This window comes from Marmota marmota, unplaced genomic scaffold, assembly GCF_001458135.2.
Source record: "Marmota marmota marmota unplaced genomic scaffold, marMar, whole genome shotgun sequence".
Lineage (NCBI taxonomy): Eukaryota > Metazoa > Chordata > Mammalia > Rodentia > Sciuridae > Marmota > Marmota marmota.
The window spans coordinates 6218079-6237451 of NW_026000119.1; the positions used below are offsets into that span (position 1 = coordinate 6218079).

Genomic DNA, 19373 nt, shown 5'->3' on the forward strand with positions numbered 1-19373 from the left:
AGTGAAGAGAGAATAAAACATATTTGAAGAAATAATGGTTAAAATTTCCCAGATTGGATGAAACCTGTAAACCTACAGATTCAAGTGACTCAATGAACACCAAGAGCAGAAAAACAAACAAACAAAAAAACTACACAAAGGTACATCATGATAAAATTGACCAAAACGAAGAAAACCGGAAAGGCAGAGAAAAATACACGTTAGTAACAGCTTTCAATATTAAGACTAATGCTTTCTAGAGGTTCAAAAGTTGGAGAATGCATCTCCAGCACACCTGCACTGAAAGAAATGTTGAAGGTTATTTCACAGGAAGAAAAGAAACAACAGAAATACAGAGGCACACAAAAGAGTGAAAGCACCGGTATCCTTAATCACACGCATAAACATATAACTTGTTTAAACTTCACACGCTCCAATGACGCAGAAGATGCTGGAGGCGAGGCTTGGAACGCAGAGGCGGGGCAAGAGGGTGCAGCGCCAGTTAGGGGGCAAAGGTCCCCAGAGGCAGCCACGCCTGCGCAGCGTGTGCCTGGCTGGCTGCGCGCCCCTCCCCCAGTGCCGCCCTCTCCTGGGAAACGGTACCAGAGCTGCCAGAGGCGACTGACTGGTGTCATGGCAGCCCCAAAGAAAGGAGCTGTGGGGCCGTTGGTGGGGGCAGTGGTCCAGGGTACCAACTCCACTCGCTTTCTGGTTTTTAATTCAAAAACAGCAGAACTACTTAGTCATCATCAAGTGGAATTGACCCAAGAGTTCCCCAGAGAAGGATGGGTGGAACAAGACCCTAAGGAAATTCTTCAGTCCGTCTATGAGTGTATAGAGAGAACGTGTGAGAAACTTGATGAAGTGAACGTTGATATCGCCAACATAAAAGCGATCGGAGTCAGCAATCAGAGGGAAACCACTGTAATCTGGGACAAGTTAACTGGAGAGCCTCTCTACAATGCTGTGGTGTGGCTTGATCTCAGAACCCAGTCTACCGTTGAGAATCTCAGTAAAAAAATTCCGGGAAATAATAACTTTGTCAAGTCTAAGACTGGCCTTCCACTTAGCACTTACTTCAGTGCAGTGAAACTTCGCTGGATGCTTGACAATGTGAGAAACGTTCAAAAAGCTGTTGAAGAAGGTAGAGCTCTTTTTGGTACCATTGATTCATGGCTTATCTGGAGCATGACAGGAGGAGTTAATGGAGGTGTCCATTGTACAGATGTAACAAATGCAAGTAGGACAATGCTTTTCAACATCCATTCTTTAGAATGGGATAAAGAGCTCTGTGACTTTTTTGAAATTCCAATGAACATTCTTCCAAATGTCTGGAGTTCTTCTGAGATCTATGGCCTAATGAAAAGTGGAGCCTTGGAAGGTGTGCCAATATCTGGGTGTTTGGGGGACCAGTCTGCTGCATTGGTAGGACAGATGTGCTTCCAGGAAGGACAAGCCAAAAACACATATGGAACAGGCTGTTTCTTATTATGTAATACAGGTCGTAAATGTGTATTTTCTGAGCATGGCCTTCTGACAACTGTGGCTTACAAACTAGGCAGAGACAAGCCAGTATGTTATGCATTGGAAGGTTCTGTTGCTATAGCTGGTGCTGTTATTCGTTGGCTAAGAGACAATCTTGGAATTATAGAAACCTCAGAAGAAGTTGAAAAACTTGCTAAAGAAGCAGGTACTTCTTATGGCTGCTACTTTGTCCCAGCCTTTTCAGGGTTATATGCACCTTATTGGGAGCCCAGTGCAAGAGGGATAATCTGTGGTCTCACTCATTTTACCAACAAATATCATATTGCTTTCGCAGCATTAGAAGCTGTTTGTTTCCAAACCCGAGAGATTTTGGATGCCATGAATCGTGATTGTGGAATTCCACTCACTCATTTGCAGGTTGATGGAGCAATGACCAACAACAATATTCTTATGCAACTACAAGCAGATATTCTGCATATTCCAGTAGTAAAATCTTCCATGTCTGAAACAACTGCTTTGGGAGCTGCCATGGCAGCAGGAGCTGCAGAAGGAATAGGGGTTTGGAGTCTTGAACCTGAGAATTTGTCGGCAATCACGATGGAAAGGTTTGAACCACAGATACAGGCTACAGAAAGCGATATTCGTTACGCTACATGGAAGAAAGCTGTGATGAAGTCAATGGGTTGGGTTACAGCTCAGTCTTCTGAAAATGGTGATACTGCTATCTTCTCTAGTATGCCTTTGGGATTTTTTGTAGTGAGTAGCATGATAATGTTAATTGGGGCAAGATACATCTCAGGTATTCCATAATAATTCCAACCGTGGATTCCCAAGATGTGAGCTTTTTACATAATGAAAGAATCCAGCAGTTCTGTCTCTTAATGTGATGACATTATTTCTCTGATTTTATTTATAAATCACTTGCTACATGACCTACGAGAACCCTATGTAGACCTGTGGCTTCAAATAAAGAAATCACAGTAGAAAAACACTGTGGAAACATCTGGTGTGTATTTTTTTTTAACATCAGTATTTAAATTTGATTTAACATCCTGCCCCACTCTGTAAAATACAGCATATTTGTATTCTATCCATAAAATTTATCATCAAATATACTCTATCATTTATGGACCAGGATTTAGTTATCTGTGCTAACCACACCTGATTAAGAATTATAACTAATCTGCTAAAATGGAGAAGCTTAAATATTATTGTTCTTAATACCCACCCCCCAATTTCTCTTTTCTACCTGTTAGGGAGACCACAACATCTTCACTGAATGTTTAATGGAAAATTTTGCTACATTTTTACAGTGAATTTGTTATTCTCATAGTTTAAATATTTTCCTGAAAAATATTTGCCAAATTGAAATTTGTCAGACATTTTACATGGTCTCACTAATTACATGGAATTACTGTACACATCCTCTAGGAAGAAAGATACTTTTTATCTTTTCATCTTTCCTTTTCATGTATTTTACTTGATTGTGTAATATTCATGTCTAAATATTATAGGGTAGCCCAGTTATAAATTAAGAGCACATTTTAGCCAGTATGTTATATCAGGAATATCCTAACTAGAGTATTACAGACATAAATATTTTAGGTTCAATAGCTATGTGCATTTTTCAGCAAAATATACAAACATATTAGTTAACAGAAAAGAGCATTTTCTTAAAAAGGTAGTAATAAAATATTAAATATGTTTCAATTCCAGCACAAAATTAAATTTTTAAATTAAAAAAGTATATAGTTATGTTGATACAAAATGTATAATTTCAATAATATTTCTTACACCTTACTTTTTATTTAAATTGTCTTAGCTATATATATGCTAGAAAATGAAATGACTGTGGATTACTGCAATAAACATTATTTTCAAGCAGGAAAAATGACTTCAAATAATATTATATGAGACTTATGCATTTGTAAAAGGAAACAATAATAGCAAGAAAGTTGGAAGAGGAAAAATGGAAGTGTAATTTTTGAGATTCATGTACTATATGGAAAACGGTAATAATATCACTTGAAATTACACTGGAAACTAAAGATGCATACTATAAATCCTAAAATAAAATGGAAAGTTATAATTAACAAGCCAGTTAGATATATAAATATTAAAAATATAAAAGTTTTCAATTAATCCTAAAGTAGGTATAAAACAGATGAAAAGGAACAAAAATCAATAGGAAAATAGAAAACAATAGCAGAAAAATGTATTTAAATCTAATAATACCAGGAAGCACATTAAATTTAAATGATCTAGGGCTGGGGATGTGGCTCAAGTGGTAGCACGCTTGCCTGGCATGCGTGCGACCCGGGTTCGATCCTCAGCACCACATACAAACAAAGATGTTGTGTCCACCGAAAACTGAAAAATAAATATTAAAAAATTCTCAAAAAAAAAAAATTTTAAATGATCTAATTACCCCAGTTAAAAAGCAAGATTATCAAATTAAAAAAAAAAAAAAAAAAGACCCAAATATGCTGTCACCTAGAAACACACTGAAATAGGTACAGGGAAAAAAAATAAAAACTGGTTAAAAGTAAAATAGAAAAAATGATACGCCATACTAAAATTAATCTAAAGAAATCTGGAGTGTCTATAGTAATAGAAAAAACTAATTTTAAGTAAAGAATATTAATAAGCCATTTTCAATAATAATTTTATCAAAAGCAATAGATACATATGCACTTAATGGTGGGGCTTCGAGGCACATAAAGCAAAATCTGGTAGAACTGAAAGAAAAGGTAGAATTATCTATAATTACCACAAGAGATCTCAACATCTCTTCCTCAACATTTGATAGAACAAGTAGAGAAGAATTTAGTATAGAAGATTTGAACAATATATCATACAACTTCACTTAATTGACATTCATAGAAGATGTCACTTAGCAATATAATACATCCTCTTTTCAGGTCCATATAAAACAATGACCACCATAAACTATATTCAAGAGATAAACCAACTCTCAAAAAATTTAAAAAGGTTTTTCTATAAAGTATGCTCTCTGAGCACAATGGAATTATAAATAAAAAAAAAATTTCTGGAAAATTCCCAAATATTTGGAAACCAAAAAACAAAAATAATGAGTTAAAGAGGAAAAAAGGGGAAAACAAATTATTTGAAATTGAATGAAAATGAAAACATACCAAAATTTGTGAGGTATTGTTAAAACAGTAGTTAAGAAAAATTTTATAGACCCAAAGGGCTATATTAGAAAAAAGGAAAGCTCCTAAATCAATGACCTCCACTTCCACCTTGAGAAACTAGAAATATAATAATAGACTAAACTCCAAATAAGTAGAAGTAAGTAGGAAAGATGAGAGCAGTAATCACTAATATATCCAACAGAAATAGTAGTAAAACTCAAAAAGCTCATTTTTCTAGATATCAAAGCATCTGATGATACTTTTAGCTAAACTTATCAGAAAACAAAGACAAAATTAACAATGTCAGAAATAGGAATGACAGACATCACAGCATGTCCAAAGAATGTTAAAATTAGAATTATAGGGATATTAGGAAAACTTTATGACTATAACATTGACAACTTAGATAAAATGAACAAATTCCCTGAAAAACACAAACTGCCAAAACTCAAGGGGGTGGGGGGGCTTGAATGGCCCTCTTTTAAAGAGATTGAATTTCTAGTTTAAGTTCTCTCCACAAAGAAACCCAGGTAGCTTTAACAGTGGCTTCTTCCAAACAAGTAAAGCAGAACACAAACTCTTCCAGAAAGCTGAAAGGACAGAATATTTTCAAACTCATTCTGTGAGGCCAGGTTTCCAGTATTATTCTGATTCTAGCACCAGGAATAATTTTTTTAAAAAATGACTTTACAAGAAAAAAAAATAACTTCAGGCCATTGTCTTTGTAAATAGATACAAAAATTCAAAACAAAAATTTAGCAGAATTAACTATATTCAAAGGAATATTATGATCGATGACAATATAAAAAAGAGGACAGTAAATCAATATAATTAGAAAAACCAACCCATTTACTTCACAATATCAACAAACTAGAAAAGAAAAACTGTAAGGGAGATAACTATTAACCGGAATGTCTAAAATTAAAGACTGACCACATCTAATGTTGATAAGGATATAGAACTGTATCTCTTTTTGTGGAAATGTAAAATGTTACATTTTGGAAAATAGTTAAACTGTTTGACAGTTTCTTACAAAAAATAATGTATATCTTTTCATATTATCTTGGGTATTTACCCAAGAGGAATGTGAAGTATATCAGTACAAAGACATGTTCATAGCTCTTACAGCCAAAAACTGGACCCAAGTCAAAATTCCATCAACAGCTCAACAAACTACGATATATCTAGTCAATGGAACACTATTCAGCAACAAAAAGAAATGAACTACTGATACTCACTATAACATAGATGAATTTCAAAATAATTAATCTGAATAAAATAAGCCAGAGAAGAAAGAATATATAGATAATATATGATTCTATTCATGTAAAATCGAGAAAATGCAAACTATTTAACAATGACAGAAAATAGATTAGTGATTGCTTGGAAACTGAGGGAGGGGCATGAGGAATGGGCAGGAAGGGGCAGAAGACATGATTATAAAGGGGCACAAAGAAAATCAGGGGGTGATGAATATATTATGATGAAGACTTGGATGAACACATATCTCAAAAGTAATAAAAAATATTTTTCAAAAATTGTCTTCAAACTTTGAATGAATATAAGCAAAGTTTGCTGGAGTAGATTAATTACTGATGTTCTCTATTGTGCATTTGATTCCTCACTGATTCTACAATCATTTAGCATGGGGTGTGCCAGTTCCTATCTCTAGCAGGTCTCCGGGCTGTATTTGAACTCATTTGTGTGATTAGGCTGGAGAAGTTCATGATAATGTCTAGTATCATTTAAAACAAATTAATTTCCCATTTCATTTATCTGGTCATAATTCTCAGTCTGGGACTTATTGCAAATGACCTTATGAAGAGTCACAAACAAATATAAGAAAATCAGGCTATTGTCCTCAAACTAAGAATCCTGTTCTCCTTCGACATACATATTTCTGTGATTATCAGCTTTCCTTTTTTTAATCTTTGCCTTCGTAAGTCTCATTTTCATAATTTAACTCAGATGATATTGGTAAATTACAGTACTTTGCCCCAAGGCAATAAAGGAACTTCTGTATATTCTATTATAAAATTAGCTAATTAATAATTTCTCAATTGCCACTAAGCAGAACTACATGGTTAAATTATGATGATGGGGTCTCTTTGCATGCATGTTATAAAACAGCAATTCATCATTTAATGTCAGGCATATGTGTGAGCGAGAGAGAATGAGCTGGAACACTAACCAAGAGAATGAAAAGCATCTAATTCTGATTCTATTTTCCAAGGATGAAATAAAATTTGTGAATTCAAGCAAGTAAGTTGTGGCTGTGTGGGGAAGAGAGATAGGTAAGAAAGAGGAGGGGAGAGAGAGAGAAAGAAAAAGAAAGAGAGACTGAGAATCTTAGAAGGGCAAAAAGAGAAAGGAATGCTAGAGGCATTCAAAGAGAAACTAGATGTACTATTGAATCTAATTAAAGGTATCATGCTGAAGTGAATGATATTAAACAACTACATAATTCCCAGCTTAGTTCTAGGAACGGCAGTCATATACACTAGACCTGCAGAGATAAGCATCTTCCCATCCTGTCTTGCTCAGAGTCCTGAATTATTATCTGTTTGTGCTTGATTTCTGGTGCTTATATTATCATATTAATATAAATGCCATAATCTCCCAGGGAAGCTGTTGTTTCACTAACAGGCTCAATGTATGAGTCTAAATGTTACTTTAAACAACTCCCATTTTAGGTGAAACATTATGCACCAACTCTATGACTATTAGATATGGAAAATTTGCTTTTGTGCCTTTTTAAAATATCATATGAACTAATAAGTTCCCCTTAGTGTAATCTTTCAGCAAAGTCTAGAGTAAATACAATATCATCTCAGTCAGTCACCTACTTTAACTTCCCACTAAAATTATGGCTCTATAGTCTACTCTGATTGTTTCAATCAAAGCAAAATGAATAAACTTAATAAACAATATTTAAATATTCCCCATAGTTTCCACCAATAACTTTGATAGCCCAATTTATTTAAGCCTTGAAGAAATGCATGTGATCCTTGCCCTCTTTGTGTTTAGCATACATTACAGTTCATTATCATAGCAACCCTCAACAAAGTGATTTATTTTAGAAAGGAAGGCTTCAACCGTTGCAGGGAAAAAGTGGGGACCAGTAAGTCTATAAATCATCTTATATTAAATGATTTGAAGTTCAGTTCATTGCAAACAATACACACATCATATACTTAGATATCAGAATGCATTTTTTCAAATGTCATAGAAAATCTAAGCTTAAAAAAACATTTACAAAGCCAAAATTAGTTACTTCAAAAGAATGTCGAGTAAAAACCAGGACAAAAGTGTTCTAATGACTGCAAATAAGGATAACTGTACTTTGTTTAGCTTTTTCTGGATTGAAGTGGGCAATCTGCTTAAATGTACTTCCCTGTTTTTACCTCATTATGGCCTCAGCAAAGTGGCAAGGGCAGAGGATGAGCAGAAACCAGGAGGGAAGCTTTGATTGGTCAGTTTGTCTCTCTCTCAGGTTATAAGATAAGGTTTGTCTGGTGTCCAGTGTATTTCACTTAATCAACTTATCACTTGTTCCCAACTCTATTTCAAATAGGCCATAGATATCTATGATTAGCTCAGTTTCATGACTAAGAACATTGAGAAAAATGAACAAGCAAATCACATTTCTAGTGCAAAAAAATAAAAAGGTATAGCTTTAGAATCAGGTAGCTGATTCAACTGGGGTATATTATTACTTTCACAGAATTTAGTATTCTCAAAAAAAAAAAGAAAGTCCTTAAAACTCTAAGACTACTTTCACAGTATCAGAAGAGGCTATAGAATTTGGTAGAGCTGGAGAAGACATTTAGTCAAAAAAAAAAAAAAAAAAAAAAAGGTGAGTAAAAACTTTAAATTGCTCAATATATGTCAGAAATACATGCTGGAGAAAGATTTTTAAAATATATTTGAGATATTAATTTTCCTTTGTCTTTACCCAGGTAATGGCACCTCTCTTAGAGTTTATCTCAAACAATATGTTATCCTTTTATGTTACATGAGGAAAGTGAAAGTAAAAAGTTTATCAGTGAGATTTCTTGTGAAACTAAGAATAATATCTTGGCCCATGAATAATTTGGGGCACTCTCACATACACAATTTTTATGGCCAATTAATCTGAGCACATTCTGAAAGATTCTGAACTACAATGAAATCATTCTCTATTCTCTAATGATTTCTATTTTCTAAAAAAAAATAATGTTTACAAATTCTTTCGGGAGTCATTTCCTTAGAAGATATGTCAGAAATTTAGGGGTGAACTGCTAGATGCACCATTTTTTCTAGATACAGGGTTTACTACTCACATCCACTCAAGAAGAGATGCTAATTTCCTTTCTCTTCTTCATTCCCCTCCTCCTCCTTTTACTGTCTTCTTCTTTTTCTTTTTCCTGAACCAAATCCATTGAGTCACATCATATGGTATTTACTACTCGTATTCACAAACATCAAAAGGATGGCAATCTGTTTAATATCCTGCAGATGAACATGCACTAAAAAGTGGCACTGGCAATTGGGCACTTGCTGCCCACTGGGCACCAAGCAGCGATGTGTTAAAGAACTGGCATGTTGTTCCATAGAGAAGAATGACATTCATTACAGTTGTATAAAAAAAATTATGTACCAAATGTTTGCCTCGATGAGTATTTGGATTGTCTTTTATCTCTCTTTCATTCATCCCTTCACAGCCTCTACCCTTCAACTCTAATCTATCCAAGACTTTTCTTCTTGTATGTATGGTCTTGTCTTGTTTGTTTCTGTGTCTTCCTTACAGTTTCCCTTCTAATATCAGTCGAATGCATTATGGAAATCATGTAATGCCTACAAATAAAATAAACATGAACAAAGTGTGCATAAACTTTAACAAAATATTTTCTATAGCATTTGACGGCGTCTTCTTTTTGCAATGCAATTAATAACTGTCATTGGAGGACTGGAGGAATTGACTTTTTATTTTCCAACTGTTATATTAAGATAACTTAAGATTTGGGAGGATAAGAATTTTAGCTAAACATTAGAAATCATATGCCAGGTTCCTTACTTTAAAGATTTAGAATCTGGGCCACAGAAAAGAGTATGGTCTAAGTTCTCAGGCCTTGGAGGTATTTCAGTAACCAGAGCTTTCAGAAAGAGTAGGGCGTTATCAAAAGTGACTGGTGCTTGGGCTGGGGTTGTGGCTCAGCCGTAGAGCGCTTGTCTTGCAGGCACGGACCCTGGGTTTGATCCTGGGCACCACGTAAAAAATAAATGAGTGAAATAAAGGTACAACTATAAAATAAATATTAAAAAACAAAACAAAAGCTACTGGTTCTCTCAAAGCCCTTCCAGTTGTTCTTATGAATGTCTTCTTCCTCTAGATGTTCCTCATCTGCAGTGTCTGAGGAGTCTATCCTTCTTACGTTGCCAGGCACTTTCTTAATAACTGTAGATCTGGGTGGCAAAGGCAACAACCTGAGCGTCCAGGGAGCTGGCGTCCTCAGGGTCTGCCAAGCCCTTATTTATCAGCTGCTCATGAATGATTTTCAGCTGTTTTGCTTTTGGCATCTCCAAGGAAGTTTATTCCTGAAATTTCAGCCCTCTGTGTTCCAGAGATGCTCTAGTGTTCTTGGGGAGGAAGGAAAAGGAATGTCATCCTCCTGGTTTGGTGTCTGGGAGATCGGACTATGGCTAGAGCAAAATCCACTGAACTCTGCCGCAGTCTGGCTGGGCACAAAATCACGAGCCACTCAAGCAGGAACAAACTTTATTTTTTTGAAACTGCCACCAATGTCCTGTATGCGCCCGGGAAGATTTCGGATCCAACTCCCTCCTACTGTACTTCCCCAACCAATGGGAACTCTCCAGGAGTCCAGTAGCAGGCCAAGGTGAACAGCAGGAGTCCAATATCCATATGAATGTAAATCTTAACATAATCATATCATCTCAATGGCTAGCTGGCGTCACCTTTCAACCAAAAATGCCATGCATCATATACTTGGCTCTTAGCAGAACTCATTGTGCTGCCTTGGAGGAGGGCCACGAAGCAGGCTTGCGACATTGTGGCCTGCTAAGGGGCTCACAGTGCACCCCTGCTACCAACAAGGTCCTCATAGTTCTACTCTGCAAACAGAAATCTAATCATTTAAATTTACTGCTTTAATGCTTGTGCTGATCTCACTATTTCCCAAGATAGGCTAATTAGTGTGGCATTTAGATCAGTTATATAGTCAACCTTCCACCTGTCCTATATTCACTTTATGAACCATCACCATCAACCATCTAGTCTCCTCCACACATCCAAGCAATCCTGGACCTCTATTAAACTCCTGAATGCCACGTATAAAGATAGAAGAAAAACTGGATGAATCTCTGGTTTCTGTCCTTTAAAAACTGAATCTCAGAAGAGAATTTAAAGAAAAATAAGAAACTGCCATAGACCACTATGGATTTAATCATGTGTATTATAAGCATAGCCCTATAGGCTAGAGCATTTTTGTCAACCTGGATGATAATCTTATTTCGTCCTTTGTGTGATTAAGAAAAATAATAACTGAAAAAAAAAGTGGAAGGAGGAATTCATATAATTAACTTACTTCTAGGCTGTAAAAACACATTTATTTGACAGTCTTACATTGGATTTGGCCATCACCAAACCACATTTACATATTCATTTATTAACCATACAGTGTTATTCCAATATTGCAACATTATGGCCAAATATCTTGGAAACAACACAAAGTCACAGGCAACAAAAGAAATAAACAGATCAACTGTACTTTATAAAAATTAAAAACTTTTGGTGCATCAAAATCACTGTCAAGAGGGTGAAAAAGCCTTGCACAAAATGGGATAAAAATGTTTACAAGTAATGTATCTGATAAGGGATTAATATCCAGAATTTTTAAAAAATCTTACACTCAGTAACAAAAGCAAAACAAAACAAAAAAAAACAACAACAAAAAACAAATTATAAAATGAGCTAAAGACTTCGGTAGACATTTCTCGGAAGAAAATATTCAAATAGCCAATAAGCACATGAAAAGATGCTCAACAACACAATCCATTAGGCAAATGAAAAGATATTATTAAAATTACTATTTTAAAACACAGAATACACAAGGAAAACAGAAAATAAGTGTTGGTGAGACTTTGAAAAAATTAAAAGCCTTGTATACTTGTGGGAAAATAAAATGGTGTCACAGCTATAGAAGAGTATGGTAATTTTTCAAAAATTAAACACAAATTAATATATGAGCCATAAATCCTACTTCTAGCTACAACCCCCCAAAAAATTGTAATCATGGGCTCAGGTACATGTATACCAATGTTGATCAAAGCATTATTCACAATAACCAAAGGCGATAGCAAACCGAATTTGGATACACAAAATGTGGTATTTACATGCAATGGAATATTCTTCAGTCTTAAAAAGGGATGGAATTCTGGCACATGCTATGTTATGATTTGGTTATGAGGTGTCCCTCAAAAGCTTCTGGGTTAATGTAGGATTATTCAGAGGTAAATGATTAGAATATGACCTTGTTCTCCTTCCTTCTGCTTGATCTCCCACCAGGGCCTCCAACTAGTCTAACTCAACTTAACCTACTTAGTCCATCTGAGTTTGAATGGACTGAGTGGTGACTGTAGTCACACTGGGCATGGCTGAAGGGGGTGTGTCACTGGGGGTGGGTCTTGGAAGGGTTCTTCTTCTTGCAACCCCTTCCCCCTTCCTCTGTTTCTCAGGTGCCATGAGTAGAACAGCACTCCTTTGTCACACCCTTCCTCTATAATGTTCTGCCCCATGTTGGGCCCAAAATCAATAGAGCTGGCCAACTATGGACTGAAACCATGAGCCTAAAATAAACTTTTTATCCTCTACATTGATTTTGTTAGATATTTTGGTCACATCAAGGTAAAAAGCTGACTAACACATGCTACATCGTAGGTGCGCCTTGAAAACAATTGCTAAATGGAATCAGTCATAAACAAAAGGATGGATATTCTATGATTCTACTTTTCTGCTTAGAACAGTTGCACTGATAACAGAAAGTAAGACAGTACTATCAGGGATAGGGAAAGGTAGAAATGGGGAGTTATTATTTAATGGGTATGGAGTTTCAGTTTAGGATGATGAAAAGTTCCAGAGAAGGGTAATAATGATGGTTGCACAATAACGTGAATGTACTAAATGCCTCTGAATTGTCCACTTTAAAATGGTTAAAACGGTATATTTTATGTTATACATGTTTAACCACAGTAAAAAAAAGGTTTTAGTTTTCTTTAATTATTAACTACTGAGAGCTGGTATAAGTAATATCTAATACCACACCATTGATCGCAACTTTCATGTCACATAGAATTTAGAAGTGACCTCCAAATCTATATATTCCTTCTAGTTATTGTTGTTCTTATTAAAATGTCCTAAACCCCAAATTATAGGGATTAGAGCATTTCATGTATGGCTAAAAAGGACAAATAAAATGGATGTGTAACTGATGTGATTCTGCAATCTGTATACTGGGTAAAAATGGGAGTTCATAACCCACTTGAATCAAAGTGTGAAATATGATATATCAAGAACTATGTAATGTTTTGAACAACCAACAACAAAAATAAAAAAAATAAAAATAAAAATAATAAAATTGTGATTAGACAGTCAAAAAAAATTTAAAAAAAATAAAATGTAAAAAAAAAAAAAGATACAATGGTGAAAAACATGGATCTGTCCTCCTGAGCTGATACTCCACAGAGTGAGGACAATAGAACATTAACAAAAAGGCAAACAAACACATGAGGTCAAGTTGTGATGAGTGCTATGAAGTAAGAGAAGAGGGTGGAAAGCAGCCAGGGTGTGTGGGGGAGGTAGAGACTACTGTCCTCAGGACCCATTCTCCCATCTTCCTTTCAGTATAGAATCTGAGAGTTTGATCAACTAAGCTCATGGCCATCCAATAAGAGATGATATTTCCCAGTCTCTCTTTCAGATACGGTTGTATATATACCATGTTTGGGCTAATGGAGCACAAGTGATAGTTGAGTTCTATTGTCACCTTCCTGAGACAAAGTCACATGCCTTGGATTTCTCTTCCCCTGTTGGCTGAGAAGTGGCAAAAATCAGAGCATCCTTGGGAGACAACTGGAACCATGTCAGAGATACCCAATGGGTCCTATTGTTAAATGAAAAAGGAAATAAAATGTATTGCATCTAAAAAAAAAAAACCAAAAAGAACAGGTTAATTATTTAGACTGAACTCCTGGGCTATGACCATGTGTAATACTGTCAGAATAGGCAGGGAGAGAGACAGTGGATAAGTACTCTGACCTTGTTCTCCTTCCTTCTGCTTGATCTCCCACCAGGGCCTCCAACTAGTTTAACTCAACTGGAAGCCAGAGTGTACGGGAGCCTACCAAGCAGTACTACCAAGCCAGCCCACCAAGGTGCAAAGCAGGCTGGGGAGAAATGAAGAGTTGACCTGAAGATTCCCAGAATAGTTTGGGAAATGCAGCATAAATGGAGATTTACATCATACCACATCATGTTTGAATCTTAGGGAAAAAAAAAACATTATTTAAATTAAACATGAAATTGTTCCAACCACATTCAGAAGACAAGTTATGTGCTTAATAAATTTCCTTTGTTAAAAGTTAAATTTACAGCATTAAAATACAGTTCTACTAAAGAATTTAAATGACAAATTAAACAAATGTGATCCAGTAATGGAAGTTTTTTAAAAAGTATATTAACTTTGTACAGAAATAGAGTTATAGAACATTAAAAAATATTAATAGTATGAACTTCAGGCCAGTGGTTCCTAATCTGACTACATAACAAAACCACCTGTATAACATTTTAAAACTATAAGTTTTTGGATCCAATCAACTCTACTTCATTGGCTTTGACTTTTTAGGGGAGGAGCAGTGGAATTTATGAAGAACAGATTTTGAAATTTATGTTTGTTTTTAAATCTACCTTTAAAATTAAATATCTTGGTTCTTTTAAATGAGTTTTTATTTTTGCATATTTGTTTTCTGCTATAAACTAAGTATTAATCTGACACAATTTGTTATTCAAATTTGTAGAACCATTAATAAACATATATTTAATAAAAGAAAAATAAATAAATAAAATGTTTCCTAAGAAATAAAAATCTGCAACCCTAAAATCTTGCAAACCCAGTGATCTAGTCTTAAGTCAAATTGTTTCCCCACTCCCATGTTGTATCAGCATACTCATTTAATTGCATTGAAATGAAAGGATATCCAATTATGAACAATCAGAGAACAAAGAAAGAAATTGATCCATGGCAAGATTCTTATTAGAATACCCCAAAAGAAGTCTTAACACATAGAGGTTATCTTGCTAATTCAGTTATTCTTGCCCTCCTCTCTAGGAAAACTTATCCTAATAATGAAGAACTTGCATTTTGTGTGCTGAAATATACTCTCAAAAATAATTTGTCTGTCTTTAAATGTGGTATATTATATATAAAGCAATAGTTCCAAATTTCAGTATTCTTTGCATAATAAGCCTAAAATCATATGCATTTTGGTTTCCAAAATTTTTAGGAACTTAAAGAAATTTTTTTCACCACAGAGAGAGCTTTAGGCCCTTCTCTCTGTCCCTGGTTTGTTCCCTTTGTTATATCTCCTAGGAAAAAAAAAAATGGGCATGACCCCAAGAGTGGCTCTGGAATTGTTGCCCTGTAAAGATATCCATCTGTTCCTTTCATTGTCTTTCCAGTCATATCTGACTGAGTTTGGGACATCCAAACACATTTATGTTATTGTCAATACCACAGAGCCAAGAACTCTTTGGACAAGTAAACTGCATTACAAGCAATTGCTTTGTGTGTACTCAAAAGAATTGCTCTTGCCTGGATCCAGAACCTTTATTGCTAGAGAGAATGTGGAAGAGTGAGCGGGAAAAAGTACATTTGCTATTAGATCTGCTACCAAAATGGTACTTTTTTTTTTTTTAGTTGTAGATAGACAAAATACTTTTATTTTATTTATTATTTTTATGTGGTGCTAAGGATCAAACCCAGTGCCTCACACATGCTAGGCAAGTGCTCTGCTGAGCCACAACCCCCGTCCCCAACATGGTTATTTTAAAGATGAATACAAGGTAGCAGAAAACAATACTCAACCAAATATCCAACTCATGTGGCATTTTAAACTTGAACTTTCCTGATACGCTGGTATTTTAGAAAATATTATTTTTGTTAATGTTTTCAGTAATTTATATCTCCTATATTTTCCTTGATATAATTGAAGAAAAAATATAACATATGAACTATATGAAAAATTGTAGTTACTATTTATTCTTCCCTAGTGTGTGATCAGAGGATCAATTTAAAAAAATGTAATAAAATATCTGTTGAACTGAAGGTTCTTTCTTAATGATAAGCATAGACATGAACTTTATTGGTTTAATTCCACAAGATCTTCTGGATCAATCTTGAATTATAACTTGCTTCTGAGTTGAGACTTCTTAAAGCAGAAATATTTATAGAAGTATATTTTCCATAAGTACTTCTAGTTTCTAAAGTAGAAAACTCTACAGGTTTTTCACTAAACTCAATGCTTATAAGACAGCAAACTTGAAATAGTGGTGCATGTCACTGGATTCATTAATCTGATTGTCATTCGCTGAGTGTCCAGTGTGTACCACATTTTGTGTCTGCTCGACATAAAAATATTTTATCTTTTAAAAATGTACAATTCATGGCATAAGCAAGCAAATATAAAAATGTTATGGCTATTTCCCCAGGCTACTGGGGATAAAATTGATGGTAAGAAAATAACCTTTTATTGGGGATAAAACAAAAGGTACAAAAACAATAGATATTACCCCTTGAGGCCATCTCCCTTTCTCTCATCTGTGATCACTGTGGAGAAATTCCAGCCTTCACATGGAAGTCACTGGCTTAGAGCAAAAACAATGAGAGTGCTGTTCACAGCGAGAGTGCTGTTAGTTTTGCTCATGGTTCTTTTGACACAGTTTCACCTACATCCTTTCTTTTATGGGCAAGGTTTCCTCTATGGAAACTGGGACTAGAATGACCACAAGGTTTCTTTTCCTTTGCAGATATAGATAGTATTTTTACACATCCAGGCCATCCCTGTGACCAGAAATTCTGACTCAATCTATTGGCATCTTTTTTAAATTATGGAAATAATTCTAACCTATAGTCAAATTTGAAAACTGCTTCCCTACGATACTTCCTGTGATGATACATTCCAACCAACCAAGCCAATGTTCCATCAAGCAGAACCCCCTTTGGCTCAGGATCATTGGAAGGATTTCTATTCCCTGGCCTCCCTGTCCCCCATTAAGTGCAAGAAGAAGACCTAGGTAAGAAGTTTGACATCAAGCATCTAGTCTACTAAAAGAGAGGACATTATTTCTATTGCTCAACAATGTTTAGTTCTAGATGGCAGCAGTCCATTACAAGTAAATTTAGAGCAATTTCTCAGTTATGTGGCCAAATTAATTCAGAGTTAACTTCTGGTTAGAGGTGGAATTCTATTACATGCAACTGAAAAGACTCCTGCTAATGGAACCTCCTTCTCAGGCTGGACCTATTCAAGTTTCCCATAAAATGTTTTACACTTCTTAAAATAACACCTTAATTATGTGTTTGTCCTTTTTTGTCTACTAAACCACAAGTTTCTTTAAGATAAGAGCTCTTTCTTTCCTTTTTTATATTCCATTTTTATTTTATTTTCCATTTCCTTTCTAGTATAGTTTGGCAAAAAATAGGTGTTCAATTAAAACCAAAGTGAAACATGATGCATGAGTAAACATATTTTCCTCATTGTGAAAGTTTTTATATTATTTTTTTCAACAGAAATAATATCTACAATTTGAAAAAGGCTCCAAATACTGTTTTAATCTGAAAATTTAAAAAAATAATATTAATACTGCTCAGCATATCAACAGTGGGTCTTAAATATCACTTAGCTTTTTCATTATACTGAGCTCTTCATCATGTTTTAGAACTGATACCTGTCAGCAAGTGTTCAATATTTCAAGTCATGTGTTAGAGTAAAAACTCTAAACCTAGAGTTCTGAATGTGCCAATTTTTATGTTAGTAAACAGTCTTTCTTGATTTAACGTTAACAGGGCAATGGAATTACTCAAACAATAGCCAGCCATAGCACAAAAGAAAGTTCATTATATGATTAGTATGTTCCATCTGTACTTAGTTTTGTATGAGTTTCCTTTAATCATGATGTAGCACATTTACTTAATGTCATACTTTATGATTATAGTAAAGAACAATGAAGATGAAAATATCTTATTTGGAAAAATCAATATTACCTAATAAAGCTTGAGCTACTGAACAATGAAATATCAGCAGGGGTCTTGTCTGTAATTTAAAACTCCAAAGTATAAATTATAAACATAATTATAAAATTATTACATAAACTACAAAACATCTTCATGGATCTTATGGCAATTCATGGAAAGGTCTCAGAATGGGAGGGGTATTAATATATGCTGTGAACAATGAATTTGAGTAATAAATAAGCTGTGAAAAAAACCAGTATAGTTCATTTTTACCTCGATAGACAAGAATAGTTGCCGATTGTCAGTTGCAATAGATTGAGTGTTAGTGGCCCCACTTATATGTTGGACTACTAACCCTAACGTGGTGGTATTAAGAGGTGGGAGCTTTGGGAGGTAATCAGGTAAAGAGGGTGGGGCTGTCATGATGCTGTCAGTGTCCTTATAAAAGAGACCCCAAAGAGCTTTCCTGCTCTCGTTCTGTCATGTGAGGATACAAGAGAAAGATTGTAATCTGAAACCTGGAAAGCAGCCCTTATAATTTGACCGTGTTCTCACAAGAACTGTGAGAAATAAATTTCTGTTGTTTATAAGTCATCTAGTCTATGTTACTTTGTTATAATAGCCTGAATCCACTAAGACATAGGATTAAATGGAAATTTTTTTCTAACTTTTATAATTGCATCTTATGTTTATATTGAATTTGTACTTTAAATTCTTTTCAAAAAGAGTGAAAAAATATATGATCATGGAGACTAAAATATCAAGTGATTTAAAATATTTTTATGTCCACCTAAACAATAATTTGTTATGATCATTTTATTAAAGTTGATAGAACAATGGGAGATTTTTAATTTTTTATAAGTTCTCTTTCTTTTCCTTTTTGGGAAAGCCATGACATGCACTATTTTTTTTTTTAAAGAGAGAGTGAGAGAGATAGAGCGATAGAGAGAGAATTTTTAATACTTATTTTTTGGCGGATACAACATTTTTATTTGTATGTGGTGCTGAGGATCGAACCCGGGCCGCACGCATGCCAGGCGAGCACGCTACCGCTTGAGCCACATCCCCAGCCCCTGACATGCACTATTTTAATCAGCTGTTTTACTGCTGTGACTAGAAGACCTGACAAAAACAATTTTAGAGGAGGAAAATTTATTTGGGGGCTCACTGTTTCAGAGGTCTCAGTCCATGGACAGCCAACTCCATTCTTTGGCACTCAAGGTGAGGCTGAACATACAGTGAAAAAGTGTGGTGGAGGGAAGCAGTTCACATGATGATTAGAAAGTGCAGGGAGAGGGGCTGGGATTGTGGCTCAGCTATAGAGTGATCTTCTAGCACAGGTGGGACCCCAGTTCGATCCTCAGCACCACATAAAAATGAAGGCACTGTGTTGTGTCCATCTACAAAAAAAGATTCATTCTCATTCTCTCTCTCTCTCTCTCTCTAAAAAAAAAAAAAAAAAAAA

General features: G+C 35.0%; 1 protein-coding gene across 1 annotated transcript; it reads left to right on the forward strand.

Moving 5' to 3' along the window:
- The first annotated feature begins 583 nt into the window (after window positions 1-583).
- Gk2 (glycerol kinase 2) lies at window positions 584-2450 on the forward strand. The gene has a single exon (XM_015499189.2). It carries the CDS (start codon window positions 613-615, stop codon window positions 2272-2274), a length of 1662 nt encoding a protein of 553 aa, XP_015354675.1. The 5' UTR covers window positions 584-612; the 3' UTR covers window positions 2275-2450.
- The last annotated feature ends 16923 nt before the right edge of the window (window positions 2451-19373 follow it).